This window comes from Danio aesculapii, chromosome 17 (assembly GCF_903798145.1).
Source record: "Danio aesculapii chromosome 17, fDanAes4.1, whole genome shotgun sequence".
In the NCBI taxonomy this organism is placed as follows: Eukaryota; Metazoa; Chordata; class Actinopteri; order Cypriniformes; family Danionidae; genus Danio; species Danio aesculapii.
This window is the reverse complement of record NC_079451.1, coordinates 28438465-28461494: the sequence shown is the minus strand read 5'-3', so window position 1 is coordinate 28461494 and position 23030 is coordinate 28438465. Positions and strand designations below refer to the sequence as shown.

At 36.7% G+C, this 23030-nt stretch overlaps 1 protein-coding gene across 3 annotated transcripts in view; it reads right to left on the bottom strand.

The window, feature by feature from the left end:
* wdpcp (WD repeat containing planar cell polarity effector) overlaps positions 1–23030 on the bottom strand; it is a 91119-nt gene that overhangs the window by 1709 nt on the left and 66380 nt on the right. For 2 of the 3 annotated variants that reach the window (XM_056477760.1, XM_056477761.1), the window contains 7 exons: positions 20804–20992; positions 19723–19846; positions 19310–19373; positions 12548–12650; positions 6090–6192; positions 1593–1678; positions 895–923 (listed from right to left, as the gene is read on the bottom strand). In XM_056477760.1, coding sequence (XP_056333735.1) covers positions 895–923; positions 1593–1678; positions 6090–6192; positions 12548–12650; positions 19310–19373; positions 19723–19846; positions 20804–20992 — 698 coding nt within the window. Of the gene's footprint in view, positions 1–894; positions 924–1592; positions 1679–6089; positions 6193–12547; positions 12651–16477; positions 16797–19309; positions 19374–19722; positions 19847–20803; positions 20993–23030 lie in introns of those variants that run through there. The other variant, XM_056477762.1, reaches the window with a different exon arrangement.

Sequence of the window (23030 nt, the reverse complement as noted above, 5' to 3'; positions counted from 1 at the left end):
TTTTGGCCAGATTGGGTAGCAATACATGAACAAAGGAAAATTAAGACCTGTTTAAAAAAAGTATGACCTACAACACAACATTTAAGAAGATTTAAGATTTTTTAAGGCCTAAAATTTGGATTTTGAGACTTTTTAAGAGCCCGCAGAAACCCTGCTTTGAGCTTTAGATATTTTAAACCTGCATCCTGATGGTAACATTTCAAAAGCTGAGTGAAGGGGATGTGTATTATCTTTAAAAATTGCAATTATGTCGGCGCAATAGCCTAGTGGTTGGCGTGCCGACATATGGTACAGTAGCATGTCAGGGCGTCCCGAGTTCGAATCCCGGTTAGAGGACATTTCCCTACCCTATCCCCTCTTTCTCTCTCTCTCCAACTTTGTTTCCTGTCTCAATACTGGCCTATCTAAAAAAGGCCAAAAATAAATCTTTAAAAAATAAAAAATTGCAATTGCTGTTTTTTCCATGAAGGAGTCAAATAGAATCTGCTGTAGTTTGAAACCAGTTATCTTATTTGCCTGATTGATAATTTGCGATAATTTCTTCTTCTGTTTAAGTGTTGTGTTACCAAACCATGAAACAATATTATATGTGATAACACTCTTTAATGAGTGTTATCACATATAATATTGTTTCAAAACTATATGCCATATGTCATCATGTAATCAATAAAGAAGTAACTTTTTTCTTATAATGTGTATTTTAAAATGCGATATGACCTAATTAATTAAGTACCTAATGTTTTGAATCTGATTATGTAATCCAGATTACACGTGAGGTACGTACAGGTACTGCTTATAGCATAATAAATGTTGCTCATACAAAAAGTTGAGAAAAAATGTATCTCATCCAAAATAAGACAAATACCAAAATACCATACAAATTTAAAGCATTACCTGGGTGTTCTGGTCAACAAGGTTGATTTCTAGAGAGAGAGAGAGAGGGAGAGAGATCACATAAAAGTGTTTAAAAGTTTTAAGATGTCCTTCATCTCCTCGGCTTGAGTGTCACACCTGATCAGGTGATGAGACTGAGTGCCGATCTGTCAGTAATCTAGTGTAAAGAGCACTGTATGTGTGAGTGGGTAGAGGAGACTAGTTCAAGCATCCTCTGCAGCTCAACTGGAGGAGGCTTTCTTCATGCTAAATTATGACTGTGCCATTAGCATTCAGGATTATGCATGTATTAAAATTCTGATGTAAATGTCTGTAATAGCCTACAGTCTGTACTGTCCAATAAATATGTATGGAAAAAAAGTTTAATTATGCTGTGGACAGAAAAGAATAAAACGTCCGTGTTTTAGGATGATTAGCTAAGTACAATACAAGCAGAAAAAAAGGCAGTCAAGTTGAACCTATTTTTGAGAGGGGCAAAACAGAGGGGAAGATATCACTCGCATGGCATTAATGAAGGAATTATCTACAGCGGTAAAACACACAGTCGCCATAAACGATGTCCATAAACCTCAACGTGGAAAAACAAGTCGTACGCTTTCATCCAAATACTGAGAACAATGAACTCATTCAACCCTGTTACTTTAGTATCTACTTTGAGAGCAGTATATTTACTCAAAAGGACATACAAAAGAACACACCTGTGGGCTTCCAAAGCCAGCTGCTGTGACTTGTCTGTGTGTTTGAGAGGTCATCCTGAGCCTCGGAGGAAGATGTTTCTCCAGCCCTATTGCAGAAAAGAGAGGCTGGAATCACAGACTAAAATAGAACTTTAAAACACACTATTATTGTCTTTTGCATTAAGACAAAAGGTACTATATACATGATTTAGCATCCTGTTCACACTAATGTATCAGTGGTAATAATAATAATAATAATAATAATAATAACAATAATAATAATAATGCATTTTATTTAAAGGCACCTTACTTGACACTCAAGGTCACCGTATAAGACAGCAAGGACAGTCAGTTTAAATAAAAACATAATAAAAAAATATAGGAATCCAATTTTTTAAAAAGTACAGCTAAGTTAAAGAGAGTAGGCTGTTCTAAATAGATCTGTTTTAAGTTTAGATTTAAATTATAAAAGAGAGTTTAGATTACGGAGATCAGGAGGAAGTGAATTCCAAAGCTTAGGAACAAAGTGGCTGAAGGTTCTGCTCCCCATGGTGACAAGGCGGACAAGGGGAACAGTGAGGTGAGTGGAAGAAGAAGATCTGAGTGTTCGAGAAGGTGTGGAGATCAGAAAAAAACTAGTAAGGTATGGAGGAGCAAGATTGTGGATGGCTTTAAAAGTGAGAAGAAGTATTTTATAATTAATTCTAAAAAAGATGGGAAGCCAATGAAGGTGTTGTAGAATGGGTGTGATGTGACTGATAGAGGGGGTGTTTGTGATAATACGGGCTGCAGTGTTTTGTACAGTTGTAATTTATGAAGGGTTTTATTAGGGAGACCAAACAGATGGGAATTACAGTAGTCTAAATGGGATGTGACTAAACTATGGACACCACTATGAATAGAGGTGACCTGAACTCCAATGAAAGTCTAATTAGGATGTGCTGGAGTAGAAAGTAAGGTTCTCCCATTATTTATACAAAAAAATGAATGAAAATGAGATGACACTAGTACTAGTACTTTTTGATTACTTTTGATCTAACTTTTAACAATTATTAACCTAAAATACAAACATAAAATCCATTTCAAACGTCACACCTAATTACATCCGTTTGATGCAAATAAAATTCAATCCTAACCATGTAAAATTAAAACTTGCCTAAATGTCAAAGAACTGTAAACATGTAAAGGTTTGAAAGCATTTCAGGGGTGAAGTAAATATTTTAGGTTGGAAGTGTTTGACCAGAAAAAATTCTTCATGAATCCCTCCATGAAAATAACACACTGCTGAAATCTTATAGAAAGTTTAGGTTTCCCATTATTAATACAAAAAAAGAAAGCCACTGTTGATAGATTTAAACTTTGCAATAATGAAACAATGCTATGATGAATGAACACTGCAATCAAAGCAAAAGACAGTCACCTTCTGACCCCAAGTTAAGCCAAAGTCTTCTTTTAGTGTGGTTCTGGTCAAATAGTGGACATTTTGCGAGTGGCAGTACAAAAAGCGACACACATCATCAGTTGGAATTCAAAGAATCATTGCAAAACATATAACAAGCTAAAAACTTATTAATGACTGCAAGATCCAATCCTAAACTCATAAGTATTTACAGAAATCTAACTACTTTTTTGGCCACTGAACATGACTAAAAGATGATTATAGTCAAGAGCAGTTTCACATGTTTCTCTGTTTAATGTGGAAACTGTATGGAAATATCCTGGTCTTCTCAATTCAGAGAGCAGGAGTTATGAACGCCTTACTATCTTGTTCACACTAACTAGCATTCATAGCAGATGGGTCTGAATCTCTTTCACAAACACAGCATCAAGTCCGACCCTCAGCACAGAGCGCTGATATGTGGGAGTCAGGCCTTTCCCAGGGATTCATGGGTATTCCAGAAAACATGAGCAGCCGCTGCCACCGTACACCACACCGGCAAATCCAGCAAGCGTGGAGGACCGCGTGAATGTTATCAGCCGTATTGTGGGCTGTGCGATTTGGGTTTTCTGCGGCGACGGAGATGGGGTCCAATTTCTGTGGTTTTTCTATTTCCTTTAGTGATGCACGTCGCTTACAAGGAACCGAGGGAGGAGGAGAGAAAGAGGCCTACGGGGCGCAGCCCACACTGTACAAACAGGCGAACAAACACATACACATCGCTACACATGTACAGATGCACTCAGATGCAAAAAGTGTCACGGGTCCAAGAGCTGGAGCGCCTCTCTCTGAGTGCGTTGCATGTGTGTGGATGCGACAGCAGATGTGTGTCGGGATGTTTTCCAGATATCCGCATCTTTGCCTCTCTCCCTGCGTAGAGCTGGATTTAGTACAACCGACGGTGTCATTGTACTCCTTCTCTCGCTCACTCTCCCAATCTTTTTTTCTTTGCCAGCACAACGCAGGCATGAAGCTCGAATCAGTGTCTCTAAGCCTTATTGGCTCGGCATAAGAAACAATAAAACTTCATCGGAGACCAGATTAGTCTGGTTAAATAGAATAAAAAACCTCCAAAAACAAACACAAAAAGGGAAAACTGAGAAGAGGATTTCCTCTGCTATTTATCTGGGTGGGAGCATCTCCCTCTGATGTCTTGTATGAGTGGCCATATTGCAGTACAGGCCTTTAAACTGGGATTCAGGCTGCCAAATTACCCAAAACTCCTTATTTTATGTTTTAAAAAAAACTTTAATCCCAGCCCATCCTCTTTGGGCCGTCCGCTCGGAACTGGCTGATGGGAGAGGGAGGATTTGAAGGAGATCGAGGGAGCTTAAGAGCGACCGAAAGAAAGAGAGTGAACACGGAGTGAATGGTCCTTCTGTCAGCAGCAGTGGAAGCAGAGGCAGGACCAGACAATAGGACAACCCTCATATAACACACAAAAACATTGACTTGCTGTGATGCTTTAGGCCAAACTTGGGTGAAAACGCTCTCTGAAAGAGTTATTATGTGTCACTGTTCTAAATATCCCACTTGTGTATATACTTCACAAGAGTTAAGGATTAAAAAATTAAAATTCAGTCATTTACTCCACTCAAGATGTTATAAACCTTCCGTCAAACTCTGCAAGAACCAAAAAAAAAAAGGTAAAAGTAGAAAGTAAACATCTCCAAATCTTCTGAATCCATATGACAACTATGAGAAACAAACTGGAAATAGGCCATTGATCACTGAATGATTAAACTTGACAGTTAAATTTTTTAACTAATCTGATCTAAAAAAAGATCAAACATTATTTTGAATCAAACATTATTTTGGATGAGAATAATAAATTTGTTGACATTTTTCAAAGTTCAACTCATGTCAACGTGCTGGTTAAGGTGGTTCTCAATACTATCAAGGAGTTTACTTACATTTCACAAATCAGTTGCATGATTTCACCAATGTTAAGGGTAACACATTAAAAGTAACCTGAGTAGTTTACCAATGACTTTTTTTCAAGTAAATAGTAAAGCAACATGATACACTTTCATCTCTTTTCCAAAAAAGTAACCGCAGTTAGCTTTCCTGTCCCTTTGTGGAGTAAAACCAGGAGTAACCCCAAATGTATTTGTTGTGTAGGATGTGTAACCATAAAATTTACTAAATTTCTGGCTTAAACCCTTTCACAAACAGGTTCAGTATCCTCTAAAATGACTAGAAACTGTGATATGCAAACTCAGTTCTTATTAATTACTTTTCATGCCTCTTATTTGTCATGCAGTCCTGAAAAAGAAACAAATCTGAAATGTTTGTTTGAGCTTAACTGTACAGAGATTACTTTACTTCAATTTCCTTCAGCCTGTGGTTTAATCATTTCACTTTTGGTGTAAAAGGGCCTTTTATTTGTCAAAAATAAAGGATATTATAATATTTTAAATAAGCAGTCACAGGCCAGATGAAAAATGTGAAGCAATGTAATGCATTACTTTACTTAAAAAGAAACTAACACATTTAATTATTTTATAATAAAAGTAGAGCAAAATAATACAATTAAACATTTTAATAAAATTAACTTCCTTAATAATTGGATTTCAAAACACTTTCTACTAAGCACATTTAACATTTGGATTCTAGATTATAAAGTTTGTCACTCATCTTGAAGCTTGAAATATGGGGCAAATATGATAATGTGTTTCTTAAGATTCTGATTTTTAAAAGGAAAAACATTTTGTTTCTGTTAAAACCCTATTATCTACCTTGCTTTCCAATCTCCTAATAAACCTGGCATTGCATTTTATAAATATTTTTAGCACTTTGATTTGCTTTTCTAAGTCACATAAAAACAGCTAAAATAAACATTGAGGTCTTAGGAAGCAACTGATAACATAAGGTCTATGAAGTGAATCAAAAGGTTTGATTTAATAGTCGCTGACTTGCATTTTATGAATCACTAAGGTCAGTCATAGCTAAAAATGTTTAATGTTTTACTGAAGAAAAATGTCACTGGCATCTTGGACGGCCTGAGGGGGGAGTATATTAAAAGCTAAATTTCAGTTTTTTAGTGTACGATACTTGAATATCAAATCTAAAACACACACCTTGCTGCAGTGCTCCAGTGTTTGAGGTCATGAACATGTCTCCCGCTGCAGGTTACTGGTAGTTTGACTCCACTCTGCCCTCCATACGCTGATTGACACTCATCTGAAATCACACACAAAATCCCACCATACCCAGAGGGGAAACAGTTTAACATGCTGAATCTTTGAAATGTAGAAGCTCTTCTGTATGAAACAGAGGGAGAGAGAGAGGCAGACAGAACATGACATATTGTGTAATACATGGGCGTCTTGAACACGACTCTCCTAGACAGAGACCGTGAAGGTTACATAGAACAAGAGACACTAAGTGAGACTTGATCTCAGGGAACACCCTACAGCACATGAGTGTGTGCGTCCAAGTCTCATCATCTATAAGATGATCCCTCACATACACTCTTCTCAGAGTCCTATACAATTGCCTCTCTCACCAAATCAACACACTTCTTAATAAGACAGTGAGCACTGATCCTCTTCTGTGACAATAAAGCAATGGTGGATAAAAATGACAGAGTACTGGGGGTCTAGGCAAGACTTATTATTATTATTATTATTATTATTATTATTATTATTATTATTATTATTTGGAGGTATTAGGTTAATGCACCGATTAGGTATGTAGCTATATAAGAAAATCTATATTTAAAAAGTGCAATTTAATTATGCTTCAACTTTTGACTTCAATTTCTAGGCAAACTTGATTTAATATTCCTAAGTTTTTAACAGATTCTTACAAAATGCATATTTTGTCCTTTATTCAAGCCTATTGATGCTATGTTGTGATGCTATGTGTGTGATGTATATTTTCTAAGCATATGTTAGCAAAAACGTTTCTCTGTGCATCATGTGTTTATTTGAGATGAAAGAGGAAACATGCCTAGTGAGATTGTCTGCAAAAAAATACAAAAGAAAAACGATAAAATAATAATGAATCACTGCCCTTTAATAACTATATATACTTTACTTAATGTAAGCTTTTGTTTTTCTATGCATTGGTAAAATGAAATCATATTCCAAGTGTAATTTGCTTTATTGTCAAAAGATGTAGTAGTAAAATATATTACCTTATAAAAATTATCTTTTTATTAGCAAAAAAAAGTAGTAAACATGGCTTTTGACATATTAAGGACAATTTGTATTACCTGTTTTACTACAGGTTTAATATATTTTATCCAGGCTCCCCTTTTGTTCCAATTTCTGAAATATTTTCTTGTAAAATAAATGGTTTTGAACTTAGTGAACTGAACTTAGATTTTGAACTTAAAATAGTCCTGATAAAAATAAATACAAATGTATAAATCAAAATGTAAGAAAATTTTCAACACTAAAAACACTAGATATTAAAATGATTTCTGAAAGATCAGATGACATTGAAGACCCAAAAAAAGGTATATAGCATAGGAACTAGTAATGATTTACAGTCACTGGCCACTTTATTAGGTACACCTGTCCAACTGCTCGTTAACGCAAATTGTACGCATGTAGACATGGTCAAGATGATCTGCTGCAGTTCAGACCGAGAATCAGAATGAGGAACAAAGGAGATTTAAGTGACCTTTAATATGGCATGGTTGTTGGTGCCAGACAGACGGATCTGAGTATTTCAGAAACTGCTAATCTACTGGGATTTTCATGCACAACTATCTCTAGAGTTTACAGAGAATGGTCCAAAAAAAGAGAAAATATCCAGTGAGCGGCAGTTCTGTGGGGGCAAATGCCTTGTTGATGCCAGAGGTCAGATGAGAATGGCCAGACTGGTTCGAGCTGATAGAAAGGCAACAGTAACTCAAATAATTACTCATTATAACCAAGGTATGCAGAAGAGAATCAACACGTCAAACCTTCAGACAGATGGGCTACAGCAGCAGAAGAAACAGGAAACTGAGGCTACAATTCGCACAGGCTCACCAAAATTGGACAATAGAAGATTGGAAAAATGTTGCCTTTTCTGAGGAGTCTCGATTTCTGCTGTGACATTCGAATAGTAGGGTCAGAATTTGGAGTCAACTAACCCTGAGTATTGTTGCTGACCATGTCCATCCCTTTATGACCACAGAGTTCCCAACTTCTGATGGCTAATTCCAGCAGGATAACGCGCCATGTCCTAAAGCACGAATCATCTCAGACTGGTTTCTTGAACATGACAATGAGTTCACTGTACTCAAATGGCCTCCACAGTCAGCAGATCTCAATCCAATAGAGCACCTTTGGGATTTGGTGGAATGGAAGAATTGCATCATGGATGTGCAGCCGACAAATTTGGAGCAGCTGCGTGATGCTATCATGTCAATACTGACCAAAATCCCAGTGGAATATTTCCAGTACCTTGTTGAATCTATGCCACACAGGATTAAAGCAGTTCTGAAAGCAAAAGGGGGTCCAATCCAGTACTAGTAAGGTGTACCTAATAAAGTGACCGGTGAGTGTATATTATATCATCACCATATATACATATTATTACTACCATCCCCAGATTCCCCACTATATTACAATAGTCTAAGAGGTCAGTTTGGAGCAACAGTAATAAACAGTCAGTTAATAATCATCCAGAAACAGCTACTGCAGATCAATACCCTTAAAGCTGTCTGACACTTTGAGCTTTATTTATGAGAACAGCCATATAATGTGTGAATATTAAGTCACTTTTCAATTCCTAGTGTGTGTGTGTCTCATTTAAAGTCATGGTTGGCTGACAGTGTGAGACGTTCGCTTCAGGCTGGCCAAATGTAAACAAGACACCTTGTCTTTTTAATGCACAGTACAATGCTAAATCCAACTGCTCTCATTCCCTATTTATGATCCTCCACACTGCCCAACTGAATTTCCTCTAAATATTCTTCTATTCAACTATAATCCCTCAATACAAACACCCAAAATCAGCACCTTAAAGAAGCTACTGACCTGAAAACATAGAGAGTTTATTGACAAAGAGAGAGAATCTGAAAAGGAGTATCTTGTACTTAAAAAAATCCCAGGCAATGACTTATAATTGCAACATTTTAACTATTAACAGTGGTAAAATGCCCCCAAACAGACTATTTTGTCCATCTGTTCCTTTCACATTCACGCTCTTAAGCAGTTCCTTCCAAGGCTAAAATCTGCTCGGGGTGAGAGAGCAGGGAAATCATCAAGGACATAATTAAGAGGCTTATGGGCAGACAGGGTGGGAAACACACACACACACACACACACACACACACACACCCTCATGTTTTCACCCCCTTATTAGAAGCTAAACACCTCCCTTGTCTCATCTGTACACCTGTTAGCCAAAGCACTTCTGTCGTCCCTCATCTCCCTCTCACTTTTCTTTTCTTTCCTTTCCGCATGTCTCTCTCTCATTTGAATGTCTGGCTGTCCTGCTGGCCTAGGAAATACATGATGAAAATCGCTGTCCTCATCAGGTCAGCTGGAAACTGAATATCAGAGCTGAGGTCAGTGCTCTTTAAACCAGTCCAATTCAGCCAATTAAGAAGGTGAATAAATCAAACTCTGCTCTATATCTGCACAAAAAAAGTGAAATATAATTACATAAGAGATTAAACATTATGAAACCTAATGACTTTTTTTAATTTCCCAGTGGTGCCACTGCCAGGGTCACATACGTGTTATGTCATATGGTGACAGAATGAATGAAATAACGCTGTATGTGTTTTGAATTCAGTGCTGGAGTAAATTCTGCAGTGATACGGAATGTGCAATGGCTGAAAATGGAAAACCGTTTCAAAGGTGAATTTTTTTTTTTCTGCAATAATATGATTTCACCTTTACTATACTAATGTGTTTGTCCAGTCAGTGGAAGATAAGGGTTGTGGTACTGGGGAACCAGCTGTGTTCCTGCTGTAAAATAGGCGCCATCTACTGCTAAAGAGTGAATATGCATTTTCTTTCAGCATGTCCACTTCACTTGTTCTACAATGATGGATTTGCTTATACTTAATACATCTAAAATATAAATAATTCTTAACATCCACGATATTACCATGCATACTTACTAATGTGATCGTGTTACAGTACATAAGTATATTTGTTTTAAAAATCTACAATAGTATTATTAATATTAATAATAATGATGCTAATAAAAACAACTAAATTATACTTTTTTAGTATAAAAACAGAAATACAAAAATGAGCTTGACACAACCTAAATCTGTCAGTTCGATTCTCTAATAAGGTAAGTGGTTTTCAAATTATAATAATTCAAAGTAGTTAACTTCAATTGCCATTAAGTATATCAGTGATAAAAAAAAAAAATGAACAGTGCCGGCAGTTAGCTCTCTGCAACTCTCACATGGTCGCCCACTAAAGCTAAGCAGGGCTGCAGGTTGCTGCTGGAAGTGGTGTCAGTGAGACAGCAGGGGACGCTCAACCTGCGGTCTGTGTGGGTCCTAATGCCCCAGTATATTGAAGGGGACTCTAATCTGTCAGTGAGCGCCGTCTTTCGGATGAGACTCGTAACCGAGGTCCAGACTCTCTGTGGTCGTTAAAAATCCCAGGATGTCCTTTGAAAAAGAGTAGGGCATGAACCCTGGCATCCTGGCCTAATTTTCCCACTGGCCTCTGTCCATCATGGCCTCCAAATATCCCCATATCATAATTGGCTTCATCACTCTGTCTCCTCTTCACCAATCAGCTGGTGTGCGTTTCTGGCGCAATATGGCTGCCGTTTCATCATCCAGGTGGATGCTGCACACTGTTGGTAGATGAGGAGATTCCCCCCAATGTGTAAAGTGCTATATAAATGTAAGGATTTATTATTATAATTATTATTACATTTGCAAAGTTAAAAACCCTAATAACAGCCAATATTAGTGTAATTTCATCGAATGATGTAGGAGGCACAAAAATAACCCAGTTCAGCCTTAAATACCCTTAGATAACTCTTTAGATCCAGGAACACGTATTCACTATTAACTATCTGTGTTTTATGTATGTTGCGAGCATAATGGCTGTTTTAGTGTTTAAAAAGCACATATTAAAGGTAATTAATTTTTTATTCAATGTTTGACCATCTTAACTGAAAAATTAAGAGAGGGTGAGACATCCCCTTTAAAAAAGTAGCCAATTGCATTTTGCTTTTATCATAGCTCAAGCACATCGAATGGTAAGAAAATGAGAAGCGTCTTGAAGGGGGCGGGACATGTCGGACACTAGAAAGCATTTGATTGGTCAAGCTTTGATAAGAAGCTGAAATTTGAGGTGATGTGAAACAAACCGTCAATCCATTTAGACAGAAGTGACAAACTGCAAGCTTTAAATCGTTTTTATATCGATTTAATTTTGTTTAGGAGCACACCAACATACAGATATGGCTACTGAGAATGCGCGTTTCTGCATCCGCAATACTGCAATTTGTCAACCGCAGTCACGTGCAATACTGTGGCTGTAAAGGCCGCCTTTTCATTAAAAAAACATTTCTGTGCTTTACACAATAGCCACCAGTTGGCGCAAGGAACAACCGCTTTTCCATTGACTATCAGGTAGTTCTCATACGTGTTTAGATGACAGCATTTGTCTGCTAGAGCGCTCAATTCAGCTGGGTTTATTTATTTATTGATTTATTTGGGAGATAATGTATACATAATTGTATTCACATATGAATACAACAGAAAGACATAAAACCAATATAAAACAAGCAAAAGCTATTACAATTTACAGCCCCGTTGCCAGCTTGGTGAAAGCCTTTTCTCAAAAAGTGGACCTTTTTGCAGTTATATGCCTCAGTTTCTTTTTAACTATGAGATTTAAATACTGCATTTTAGTGACCTTTTTTGTGCTGGATTAGCTAGTCAGATGTCATCATAACCACACTTTTTGATGTACTAAAATATTTCCAAAAAACTGCAATTAAAAAAATTTAAACAAGACTAACTTTTAAAATAAAAATGTATTACATCATATGTCATTAGGAAAACATAGCAATCTGTTAAAGTTTTGAAGTAAAAAAAACTGTAGCCTACTATCATTTATTAGACAAAAAACAAACTGGGCAGCACATTCAACTGTCCTCAGTCACAATTTGGCCATTTCAATAAAAAATAATTATTAAAACATAATAATAATAATAATAATAATAATAATAATAATAATAATAATAATAATACAATAATAATAAATTCTTCAGATTGTCCTTAATAATAACAGACTAAAACTAACATCATTTTTTTTTATTTTAATTTGATGGGAACTTTATTGCCTTATTTTGAATGACCATATAAAATACCAGATTACTTTCTATTATTAATCGGTAATTAGGTTGATTCTTTGAATAAGGTAGACTGATGGGGAACACTCCTAGTAAATGTCTGTTCTCTAATATAAACTTGCTGCATTTACTTTTTTTTCCTCAAAGAGAAGATTAAAGAGTGATCATTTGCACTTATGAAGCATATTAATCACACATAAAATGAGATTTTGTTGAATTTTTATTGCAACTAACACAGTGTGAATAATTCCCTCACCTGGTGCTGATGTTTGTGCCTCTGCGTCTATTTCATTAGCCTTCTTCTTGGCTACAGCGGCTAACACCACCTCACCCTTATCTGCTGCCACGTAATGGAGGTCCTTTGAAGGTAAAGCAGAACAGCAGAGCAATCTAAAATTAATCTCAGCTCACATGACAATACTTCAGTTTTTTCCCTTTTTCATTTCTGTGCTCTGCTTCGAAGAGAGAGAAGCAGCGAAGAGAGGCTGCAGGAGAACAGGAGAGAGAGAGAGAATAGATTAAATAACCTGTTTGAAGTTTCAGAAGAGAGAAAAAAACAGATAAAAGTATCAAACTTTCAAAAAATCTGTCTTGCTCATTTGTTCAGTGCCTTTATGTTGTCCTCCCTCCTTTTCTCTTTCTCCCTGAACTCTGACTGGATGCAATCATATTGGTTTCAAAAAGCACAAAGATGCTGGGAAAGGCATGTGTCATCTTTTAAAAAGCAGGAGTGATGCTCTTCATGTTTAAACTATTGTCATTACGAGCAGGTGGGTGTGAGATGCACACACACACACACACACACACACACGCTTTCTCTCTCTTAAATATGAGCCCTCTCATCCCAAAGAATAGACTATAATATATCTATTATAGAGCTTCATGCAGTCAGGAGACCTCCATTAACCCACAAACATGTTTTTAAATGTCACACCATTAGTCCCAGCAAAATGGATGCCGGATTTAGACGCACAACAGAGATAAAGCCCATCCGACTGCTCAGAGAAAGTCTGTGTGCAATAATGACACTAGACATGCTTTACTGACAATCTTTGGTGTGTTAAACTAAAAGTCATAATTTGAAAAAGATCATTTGAATCATAAAGCAAGCTGTTTTTCAAGAATACACTGGTATGGGTCTAGTGACACTAAAAGAATGCTTACTGCTTTCACAATGTATGGTAAAATATGTTGTTTAACAAATAATTTGTGTTATTATGATTAATCAAAACTAAAATAGTTTTTAATAAACATTTGCTGAAAAAAATTATTATTAAAATAAGATATATAATTAAAATGAAAATAAAAAGATTATTAAAACTATATAAAAATGTAGTAATATTAATAATAATCATAATAATAATACATACACAACATGTAAAATAAAAAAGAAAATATATTAGAATTAATTATTCAATAATTTTAAAATAGCACTGGCCTTAATCTAAAAATTATTTGCCAAAAAATTGTTTATTATAATATTGATTATAATCATTTATTTTGAACAAAACAAATAAATTGTACAAAATAAAATTAATTATATAATAGAACACACATCAAACAAATCAATAACAAAATAAAATGTAACAGAAAAGAGAAAGTAAATCAAAATTAATTAAAATACTAAAACAAAACCATTATGATATTATAAAACTAATAAAGCTAAATTAAATATAAAGACAGCAACAAAAGAATAAAACACAAAGCAAACAATAATATAAAATAAAATAAATTTCACAAACAAAAGAATTCAATTTCAAATACTCAACTGGGATTCATCCAATCAAATGTAAGAGAATCCAAAAATCCAATATATTCTGGCTTGCTTTATTTACCTTCAAAGAACATGATTTATTTTAACTTATTCAACGGAATATCTTTATGTAGCAGTAGAGAAGATCCTTAGACGTTCACACACAGTGGAAGAACATACAATAATGTATCTGACAGACTACATTTGACCATCTTTGAAAGGCTCATTCATGGGTAAATTAAAGTGAAAGTTGGGAGAGGAGCTCAGTGCTGACTCTGAACTAATAAGATCCTCTGTGTCTGTCCGTTTAAACGCTAAACCCATCCTTCCGCTTCAGGGACATCAGTCAGAGCTGCAGTGAGGCTGAATACAGCACAGTCGGACCCGCAGAGCACTAATGCCTGTATTGTCAACCGGACTCTGCAAGTCTGATCAAATGAGGGGGGAGGCGCTAAGAGTGACTTACAAACATCAAACGGGACTTGATTTAGCTCTTCACAGGCTCAGAGATGAGAGCCTATAACCTCAAGCAATCACACTAAACCATCACAGGCCGACCCACCATAAACTAAGATGAATTTAACATTTAAGAGCCAAATGACTATTTTTGTTGGAAAATACAGAATCATTCAACACTGATGGTATGTTTACATCTGAGAGCAAAAATATACAGTTTACACGGTGTGAGACTGAACCTAACCATTTTAATCTCAAACATAGCTTTACTGACTAAAATATAACACACACAGATATTTGTACTGTTATCTTTATAGGTACTTACCATAGACACGGTGATTATTCTATCCCCCTACCCCTAAATACAAACCTCACATGAAACAATCAGCATTTTACATAAAATATTTAATTCTGTGATTTATGCACCTTTTTTTCTTATGTTGACCAAAAAATGTCCCCACAAGGTCAAAATGTAGGTTTCTACAATATTTTAAATTTATTTTATTTAACAGGGACAATGCTCATTAATCAACAGTTTAATTTTAATTTTTAATAACAGTTTAATAAATTCTAATTAGAATCTGTTGCTCTATGCCAGTTAAAAAACACATTATTACACATAGAACAGTAAAGTTACACACATCAAACAGACAAAACATATAAGAATTTTATAAAAAGCTAGAGAAAAGAATTACACATGATTGCAAACTTAATTTGCTTTTAGCCATTTCTTTAACTTGTATTAAAATGTTGAAAAATTTGTAATAGCCCTTAAATCAATAGGAAGTGTGTTCCAGAAATGACTCTGAGAAAACTGACCGTGCAAAAGTTACACATCTAAACTGCACAGCACAGTCTCCACTAGTAATAGATCGTGTTGCTCTGCCATTATTATTCTTCTGTCACAAACTCATAATGGAGGTGGAGCATATCCATTTTGACAAGCATCAGTCAAATACTTCATATTATCAAAGCTCAATAAAGGATGTTTTTGTATTATATTACAATGATGATACCTAATAGTCTTCTGCTCAAATACTTTAAGTGTCTGTTTATAAAGTGATTCAACTGATTTTAAAATCAGTTGACCTGTGTGTGACCAACTAGTAAGACAATATGCAATGTAAGGAAAAAAACATGGAGTGCATAAAAAGTTTTTCTGCTTCTTTAGTCTTCTTTATGCCTTACAATACAATAATATATACAATATCAGAAATACAATGTATAACACACTTGTATATGTGGCTTACAAAGTATAATGTATTTTAAACTGTAAAAAGCACTTAATATATGGCCCTATACCCTACTCCTACCCCTAAAGTTAAACCCAACCCTCACAGGAAACCTGTGGCAAAATCTCAATGTGAAAAGACCTCATTAAAAATGATTTTTAACCATTAGAAATTACAAGGACATTTGTTTATGTAAACCACCCAAAGGAATTTCTATACCCATGTCAATGTACAATTTTGTAAACGTTTGTCAATTTTATCCTTGTAAACCACATAAACAAGTACACACGCACACATCCAGCAAATTTAATGCTTTAATTATAGAAAGAATAATAAAGCAATGCAAAGTCAAGTCAACACATGTAAATCTAATTATTTTAGATTTATGGTTTTAGTTAACTTAAATATAATAACCTTATTGCTGACTAACATGTAAGTTTAAGACAGTGTCAGAAATCAGTTTGAAACCACAAGATAACTTTGGTTGACTAATTTTTAACTTCACTTTTATTGTTGCAAATTATTAGTCACATTTTAGTCACAGAGTGAAGCCCTGAATAGCCATGCACTTTCAGTCCTTGTGTATTTTAATAATACCTACATTTCCATAACCACATGTACAGAATGAAAAATCAGATGCAACCACAGACATAAAGAGAGCATTCTGAGGGCATCATGTTTGTGATAAAGACTGACAATTAGAACTGAATATTATTATTGTGTTTAAAGACTTTTATTTAAGCTTAGAAGAACAATGTGCTCAAAGCCAAAAAAAGAGACGGATTGAAAAATAGCGGAAGGCCAAGAAACAGAGAGACAGACAGAGAAAAACTGTGTGAATCCAGACGTCTAAGAGGGATGACAATAATTCTGTACATAAATCAGATATTATACCTCTTATTCACCACAGCTTACACAGGACACAGGATCTGGTCTAATCTTATTTATTTAAGAGCTTTAAAAGCTCAAATGCGGATAAACGGCCTTTTAGTGTTATTTTTGACTGGAGAGGCATATGGAGACAGGATAAACAGCTGGTCCAGCGATGATGCTTGATATTCGCTCTGCGTCAGAAAAAGAGTTTAAAATTAATGGACCAGTGGAGCAGAGCGAGAGAGAGAGGAACGTTACATGCACAATTGCACATTTACGCTCAAGTGCCAAGACAATTCTAGAGGATCACACCTGTAATCCACGTGAGTGTTTGAGGAAGGTGTTTATCAGAGGGTCTTACAGAGTTCATTATCCATCTCGACACAGAAACCAGCCAATATCAGCTCAGCGCCTCACGTCTAATCGTCGATATGAACTCCGGCCCCCTCCGATCAGGCAAACACACGCACATGCATACGCCCCATTAACCAACAAAGCAAGCATATGATCACAATTATGATCTAATTAATTAATCGACACATCAAAAAAAAAAAAAAAAAAAAGGAAGGAGAAAAGTCAGTGAAATACAGCTAAACGAATTAGCGAAGACGTTATCGGAGTGCACATCAGAGGATAATTACAAGTATAGAATGTTACAATTATGCAAAACACTCCAGCGAACGAGTGGAAGGGCGACTCTGCCCTCCCTCTCTCTACCCCTTTGGGTGACTCCGAACCCTCCAGTTTCTTCCAACACCAAAGTGCTTCACTTCACAAAAGGCTTCTTACAAAAGAAAAGAAAGAGAAATTCTTTCGGAGCTCCATTGTTGGTTTGGAGACAATGGAGACTCGAGCCCAGCTCATACTGGGGGCTCTTACGTGGGGCTCCGTCCGTTTTGTTTCAGCTGACCTCTGTGACACGGAGGGGACCAGATCAGATGGAGCAAGGACCCCCGCTCGTTCTCTGCCTTTCTCTTTCTTTCTTTCTCTCCCTCTCTCCTGTGGGTGGTTTAATTTAACTTCTGTGGTTAATTAGCCAAGAGCCAAAACCGCAGGGTGAAACGCCACTGCCTTTAGCTCCCTCTCTCTCTCTTTCTCTAGTTCTCTGCTCGCTTGCTCGCTGGCTGCTCTTTGTTGATTCAGAAGGACTGATATTCATGGGCCATTCATAATTTGCCACTTTCGCCTCTCTCATCCTTTCTCTTTTTGCTTTTCCCAGAGCATGTCCCAAGAATAACAGATCCAGGTTTCCTTTGCCCTTCTCCCTCCCTCCCTCTCTCTCTTCTCTGCCCTTTCAGGCTTGTGTGGCTCGAGCTCCACCTTTTCAATTGGGGCCCTCAGCAGCAGCACTTAGTGGGGAATGAATTGGAACGAGTGCGATCGGCGTGAAAGAAGGAGGGAGAGAGAGGAACTGCATGAAAAAAGGACAGGGAGAAAGAGAGAGACAGCGGCCGGTGTGAACGCTAATAGGGAAGGTGTCACTCGGGCATGGAGAGAGGAGGCCTAGAAAAGGGGTCACACACACAGGACCATTTAAAGGAGTGAGAAAGGAGCAGGAGAGAAAAGATAGTGCACCGGCCACGAGAGCTGTGAAAGACAGGCTCACTCGCTTGCCCCTTTTCTTCCGACCCCCTCCCTTTTTCGCTTAGCAACTGTTGCTCTCTGGAGTCTCGGGGATTCTTGTTATGGTAGGAGAGAGGAGACGTGACATGGCCAGGGGCCTCAAACCCTGAGCTGCACCTGCCCAGAGCCTCTCAGCCCATAACAGTGCCAGCTCAAAGCTCTCTGCAGGCGGAAGCCACCCGTAACTGCACTGATATCGTGCACAATGGCAACAACACACTTTAAAGTCAGTTTAAACACATTTTTTATTCAACTTGAAGTAATATAACATTTTTAATAATGATCATTATTGATCAATGCTTTGGTTGTATGTAATATTGCATTAGCACATTATTAAATTATTTAAAATACATTTAATTTAATTTAAAAATATGCTTTCTGCCAGCAATTTTGAACTTTTTTAAATACATAAACTGCTTTAATAGATAAAAGCCTTTTATGATCACCACTGTTAGTATAAAACTTACAAAACAACAGCATTGTATTATATATTTAAGTAGTTGTATATTTTATAAAAATGTCATGTAGCTTTTGAAATGGACGATCTTTGATGTTTTAAAAGTTAGTTTTACTTGCATTTTACTAGTCAGCTGACATCAGAGAACCTTGAAGATTTTTATATTTAAGAATCCCTTATGCCTCATTCACACTACCAGCGATTCACAGCGGCAAAGCAGCAATCGACTGTTCATTTCAACAGAGAGCGAGCTACTTCCGGCGACCTCCATCTACGAGAGCGACAGCAACCGTTGGCGACCAGGTAGGTGCATCGAGTGACAACAAAGTTGAGAATCCTTTAACTTTATGCAAATGACTTTCTTGAGCGACAGCCAATAGGAGCACCAGTAGAGCTCACGTGATCCTCTCTCAGCTCGCTCAGAGGCCGGTTGTATTCTCTGTGCTGTAGACCTACACAGACCTGATTGTAGCAGGTCACCACTCAAAGCGACAAACAGCTACAAAGTCGCTGCTAGTGTGAATGAGGCATAATGCAATGGTCTTTATATATTTAACATGTTGCTTAAGTCTCCAAATCCATTTAGTGTTTATTGTATGTGCATGTATGAAAGAAAGTGCTCACCATGAACAGATCTCTAGCGCCAATATCTACGGCCAGCAAGAAGGCCTTTTCAAAGCGCTGATGTCTGGAAGAGAGAAATACAGCCATTTCTGAACACCTGACTGACTGCTCGTTTTCATTTTAAGGGTTAGTTAGATCCAAAAAAGAATTTACTCACACTAATGCCATCAGAGGTGTGTAAGTCAACCTTACAAATGTTTTGCCTCATGAGACATTAAGTTTTATCTTGATACACTTAGCTGTTTAATTCAGCTCAAAATCTTCTTTAAATGTTCTACTGAAGAAAAAAAGTGGCCTGCATCTAGTATGGCTTTAGTGAGAGTCAAATAACCAACATTTTATCAGGTCTGTGTGAACTATTTTGTTAATGAGTTGTTTTAAGTGAAGAGAAACACACTGGAACAGGTGTGTACCTGAGAAGGTGATGGAAGAATCGTCGGGCGTATCTGCTGATGGGGTCCCTGTACTCCAGTATGACAGTGTTTGAGAGAGGTCTACAGGGGGCATAAAACACCCCCAGAGCTGCTTCCAACTGGCCTGTAATGACACACAAAGGGATCAAATTTGTACAAGCAGTGGCTGCAAACTACAGCAAAACTGCTAACTGCAAAATATTACAGTGGAGTCAGCAAATCTGATATTACTCTGATTTTCTGCGACAATTTTTTTGTTTTCACCAGGTAATGAAATAGTGAGCTTTAGGGTGAGATCACACTTGGCAGGATTGCTTTGATTAAAACAAACTCTTGTGCATTTGCTCTGTTAGTGCAGTTCAGTTAATTAAATGATTAAAAAAAAAGATTTGCTGAAAACTATCTCTGATGAACTAAAATATGAATGAACATAACACTTCAAGTCACAAGATGTGGCCATAAAAAGGACAAAATATTTAATAAGACCCGTTTTTCTCACCATTGTCACAATATTGCCCGTTACAATTCAACAGCGGTGTTGGAATAAATATTTTTATAATCATTAGACCTCTATTTTATGATCCCTTTTAGTCTCCAACTAAGTCTCAAACTAAATAGCAACTCGCAAATCACAGCTCATAGACCTTTCCCGATCACGTAAGATGATTTGTACTTCCAAAATGTACTTATAGTCAGCAGACTGTCCTTTGGTGAACTAGCAAAAGAAAGTGTTAGCATATACACTGTTTGCTGACATGTACATGCAAAGGCACTTATTGTCTGTTTTAAGGCAGTTTATTGTAAAAGTCACCATCAAAATAGATAAAATTCAATTGGTGGCCATAAATGTAAATTCTCAATAAATAAAATCATTTATCATTAGGTTTTACTGTGCAAAATTGTCCTGTTTGCAAACTACCTTCAGAACCAGAGCATATAATGTGATTAAACAGTGTTATTTTCACACGTAACCCCTTATTTTTATTCTTAGCTGAGATTACTGTACACTCTCCCTGACACTAATTAAGTTTAGGTTTAGTCTCCGTTCAGAAATCAAAGCATGCAGGTCTGGGGTCTTTACCTTCAGTCTGCTGGTCCAGTGGTTTTCTCAGCAGGTGATCGGTGATGGAGATGAGTGACCTGTAACACTCTGCCCCCATAATAGCCCAGTCCATGTTACCCAGAATTCCCAGAGCTGCATCTACCTCCTCACAGCGCAGACGGTGCAGTATCAGATCACATGGGCTAAACTGAGCACCATTAAACACACCTGCACATAGAACAAATATATAACTATTACTGTACATTATTAAATTCCTCCATGTTTTGGAGACCCAAATCACTCATACAATTGCCCACTTTCTCCAAAATCAATTACAATTTATCAAACACTTATCAAAAATTGATTTATCAAAAAAATTTATCAATTTATCAAAATAATTAGCCCTTTTGTGAAATCTTAATTCTTTTTTTAAAGATGACATTTAACAGAGCAAGGAATAATTTCACAGTATTTCTTATATATTTCTTATTTATAAATATAATATATATAAAATTTTAAAATGTGTTAAAAAATATGTAATTTCCATTAAATAGTACTTTTTAATAATAGCAGAAATATTTGAAGGAAAAAAGAAAAAGAAAAAAAAAGATGCCAAGCTGAGGCTAACAATAATTTTTTTCCTGTTCGGTAGTTCAGATGTGTATATTTTCACCAGTTCATGACAAATAATATAAATACAAACATTTAGAAAACATATGTAATGGAGGCCAGCTAGCGAAGTGCTATGCAGGTAAACCTCACTCCTCTGACCTCAAAAGGTGCTCTAGCCACAGACGCCATGGTCTTTAGCCTCCTGGTTAGAGCAACCAACTCCAATGCAAAGATTCGCCAGTTCGATGTTAGCTCAGACCGGGTTGGGTGCAGTAAGACTGGTGGATTACATGTGGGGACTTGTCCAGGATGGGATTGAGGTTTAGAGGGGTGAGAGTAACGGAGGCCAGCAATTGACTCCCATGCAAAGAATAGCTGGTTCGATCCCAGCTCAGACCAGGTTGGGTGCATAAAAACTGGTGGGTTACACGTGGGGGCTCTTCCGGAATTGGAGTGAGGTTTTGGGGGGTGAGTGTAATGGAGGCCAGCTAGCAAAGGGCTATGCAGGTAAACCTCACTCCTCACTGACCTAAAAAGGTGTTCTAGCCACAGACACTTGAGGCCACAGCCTTAATTTAGCTTCTTTGTTAGGGCAACCGACTCCCATACAAAGAATTTCCGGTTCGATCCCAGCTCAGACCGGGGTGGGTGCAGTGGGACCGGAGGGTGACATATATGATTTTTTTGTTTTACATTATATAAATGTTTATAATTTTTTTTACTAAAAAAATATTTTATATATAATTTATATAATGTATTGTCAAGTTATACAAAGGGCATTAACATTTTGCAAGTACAATTAGCACATTTATTGCAGTTTTTTTTTTGGGGGGGATGTTCTTTAAATTTAGTTTAAAAATGTATGTCATAAAAGCTGGTTCCTTTTTTATTTTCAGGTTTGGCCTTAAAAAGACAGTAAAGCAAGTCTAAATGTGTTATTTGCTTTTTTCAAAGAAAACTAAGTGAGAAGCTATGTAAGTTCACTAACTTGTAACAACTAATTTTATTAATTTCAAATCATATAGCTGTGCAATTTTTTTTACATTTTAACAATTATAAGAAACAGAAAAAGAGAAGAGATTGTGGAAGCTCTGGACCGTACGAGGTGGGAGATCTTTAGAGGCGACGCTCTGTAAGATTGCCATTGACATTTGAATCGATCTTCAGTCTGTGCTCTTTCCCTGTAGCACTGTTGAGAAGTGTGTGTGTGTCTGTGAGCACTGAACTGTGACACACAGCAAATGCAGTCGATTCAGGTTAAACGTACTCATTGGTGTGGATACTGCTGTCAGTTAGTTTAGAGAATTACCTTTAAGAGGAATGGCGGCCGCTTTAGAAAACATCATTTACAGCAGAGAATCAATCAGCGAGGAATAATGAGAGCATCTGAATGGACACTGAGCTGAGGGACATACCATCTACGATTTACAAAGCTTCTCAAATGTGCATTAACCCACAAGACAATCACACATTATGTTAATCACAAAATAGCTTGTAAAGAATGGAGATCTGAATGTTGATCAAACTAATCTGACTGTATAAATTAGTGGCTGACTGATATGGATTTTTTAACAGACGATACAAAGATTGTTATCTAGATGGCTGATGGCAGAAAACTGATAAGATTTAATTCAAAAAAGCCAAATACTATGAT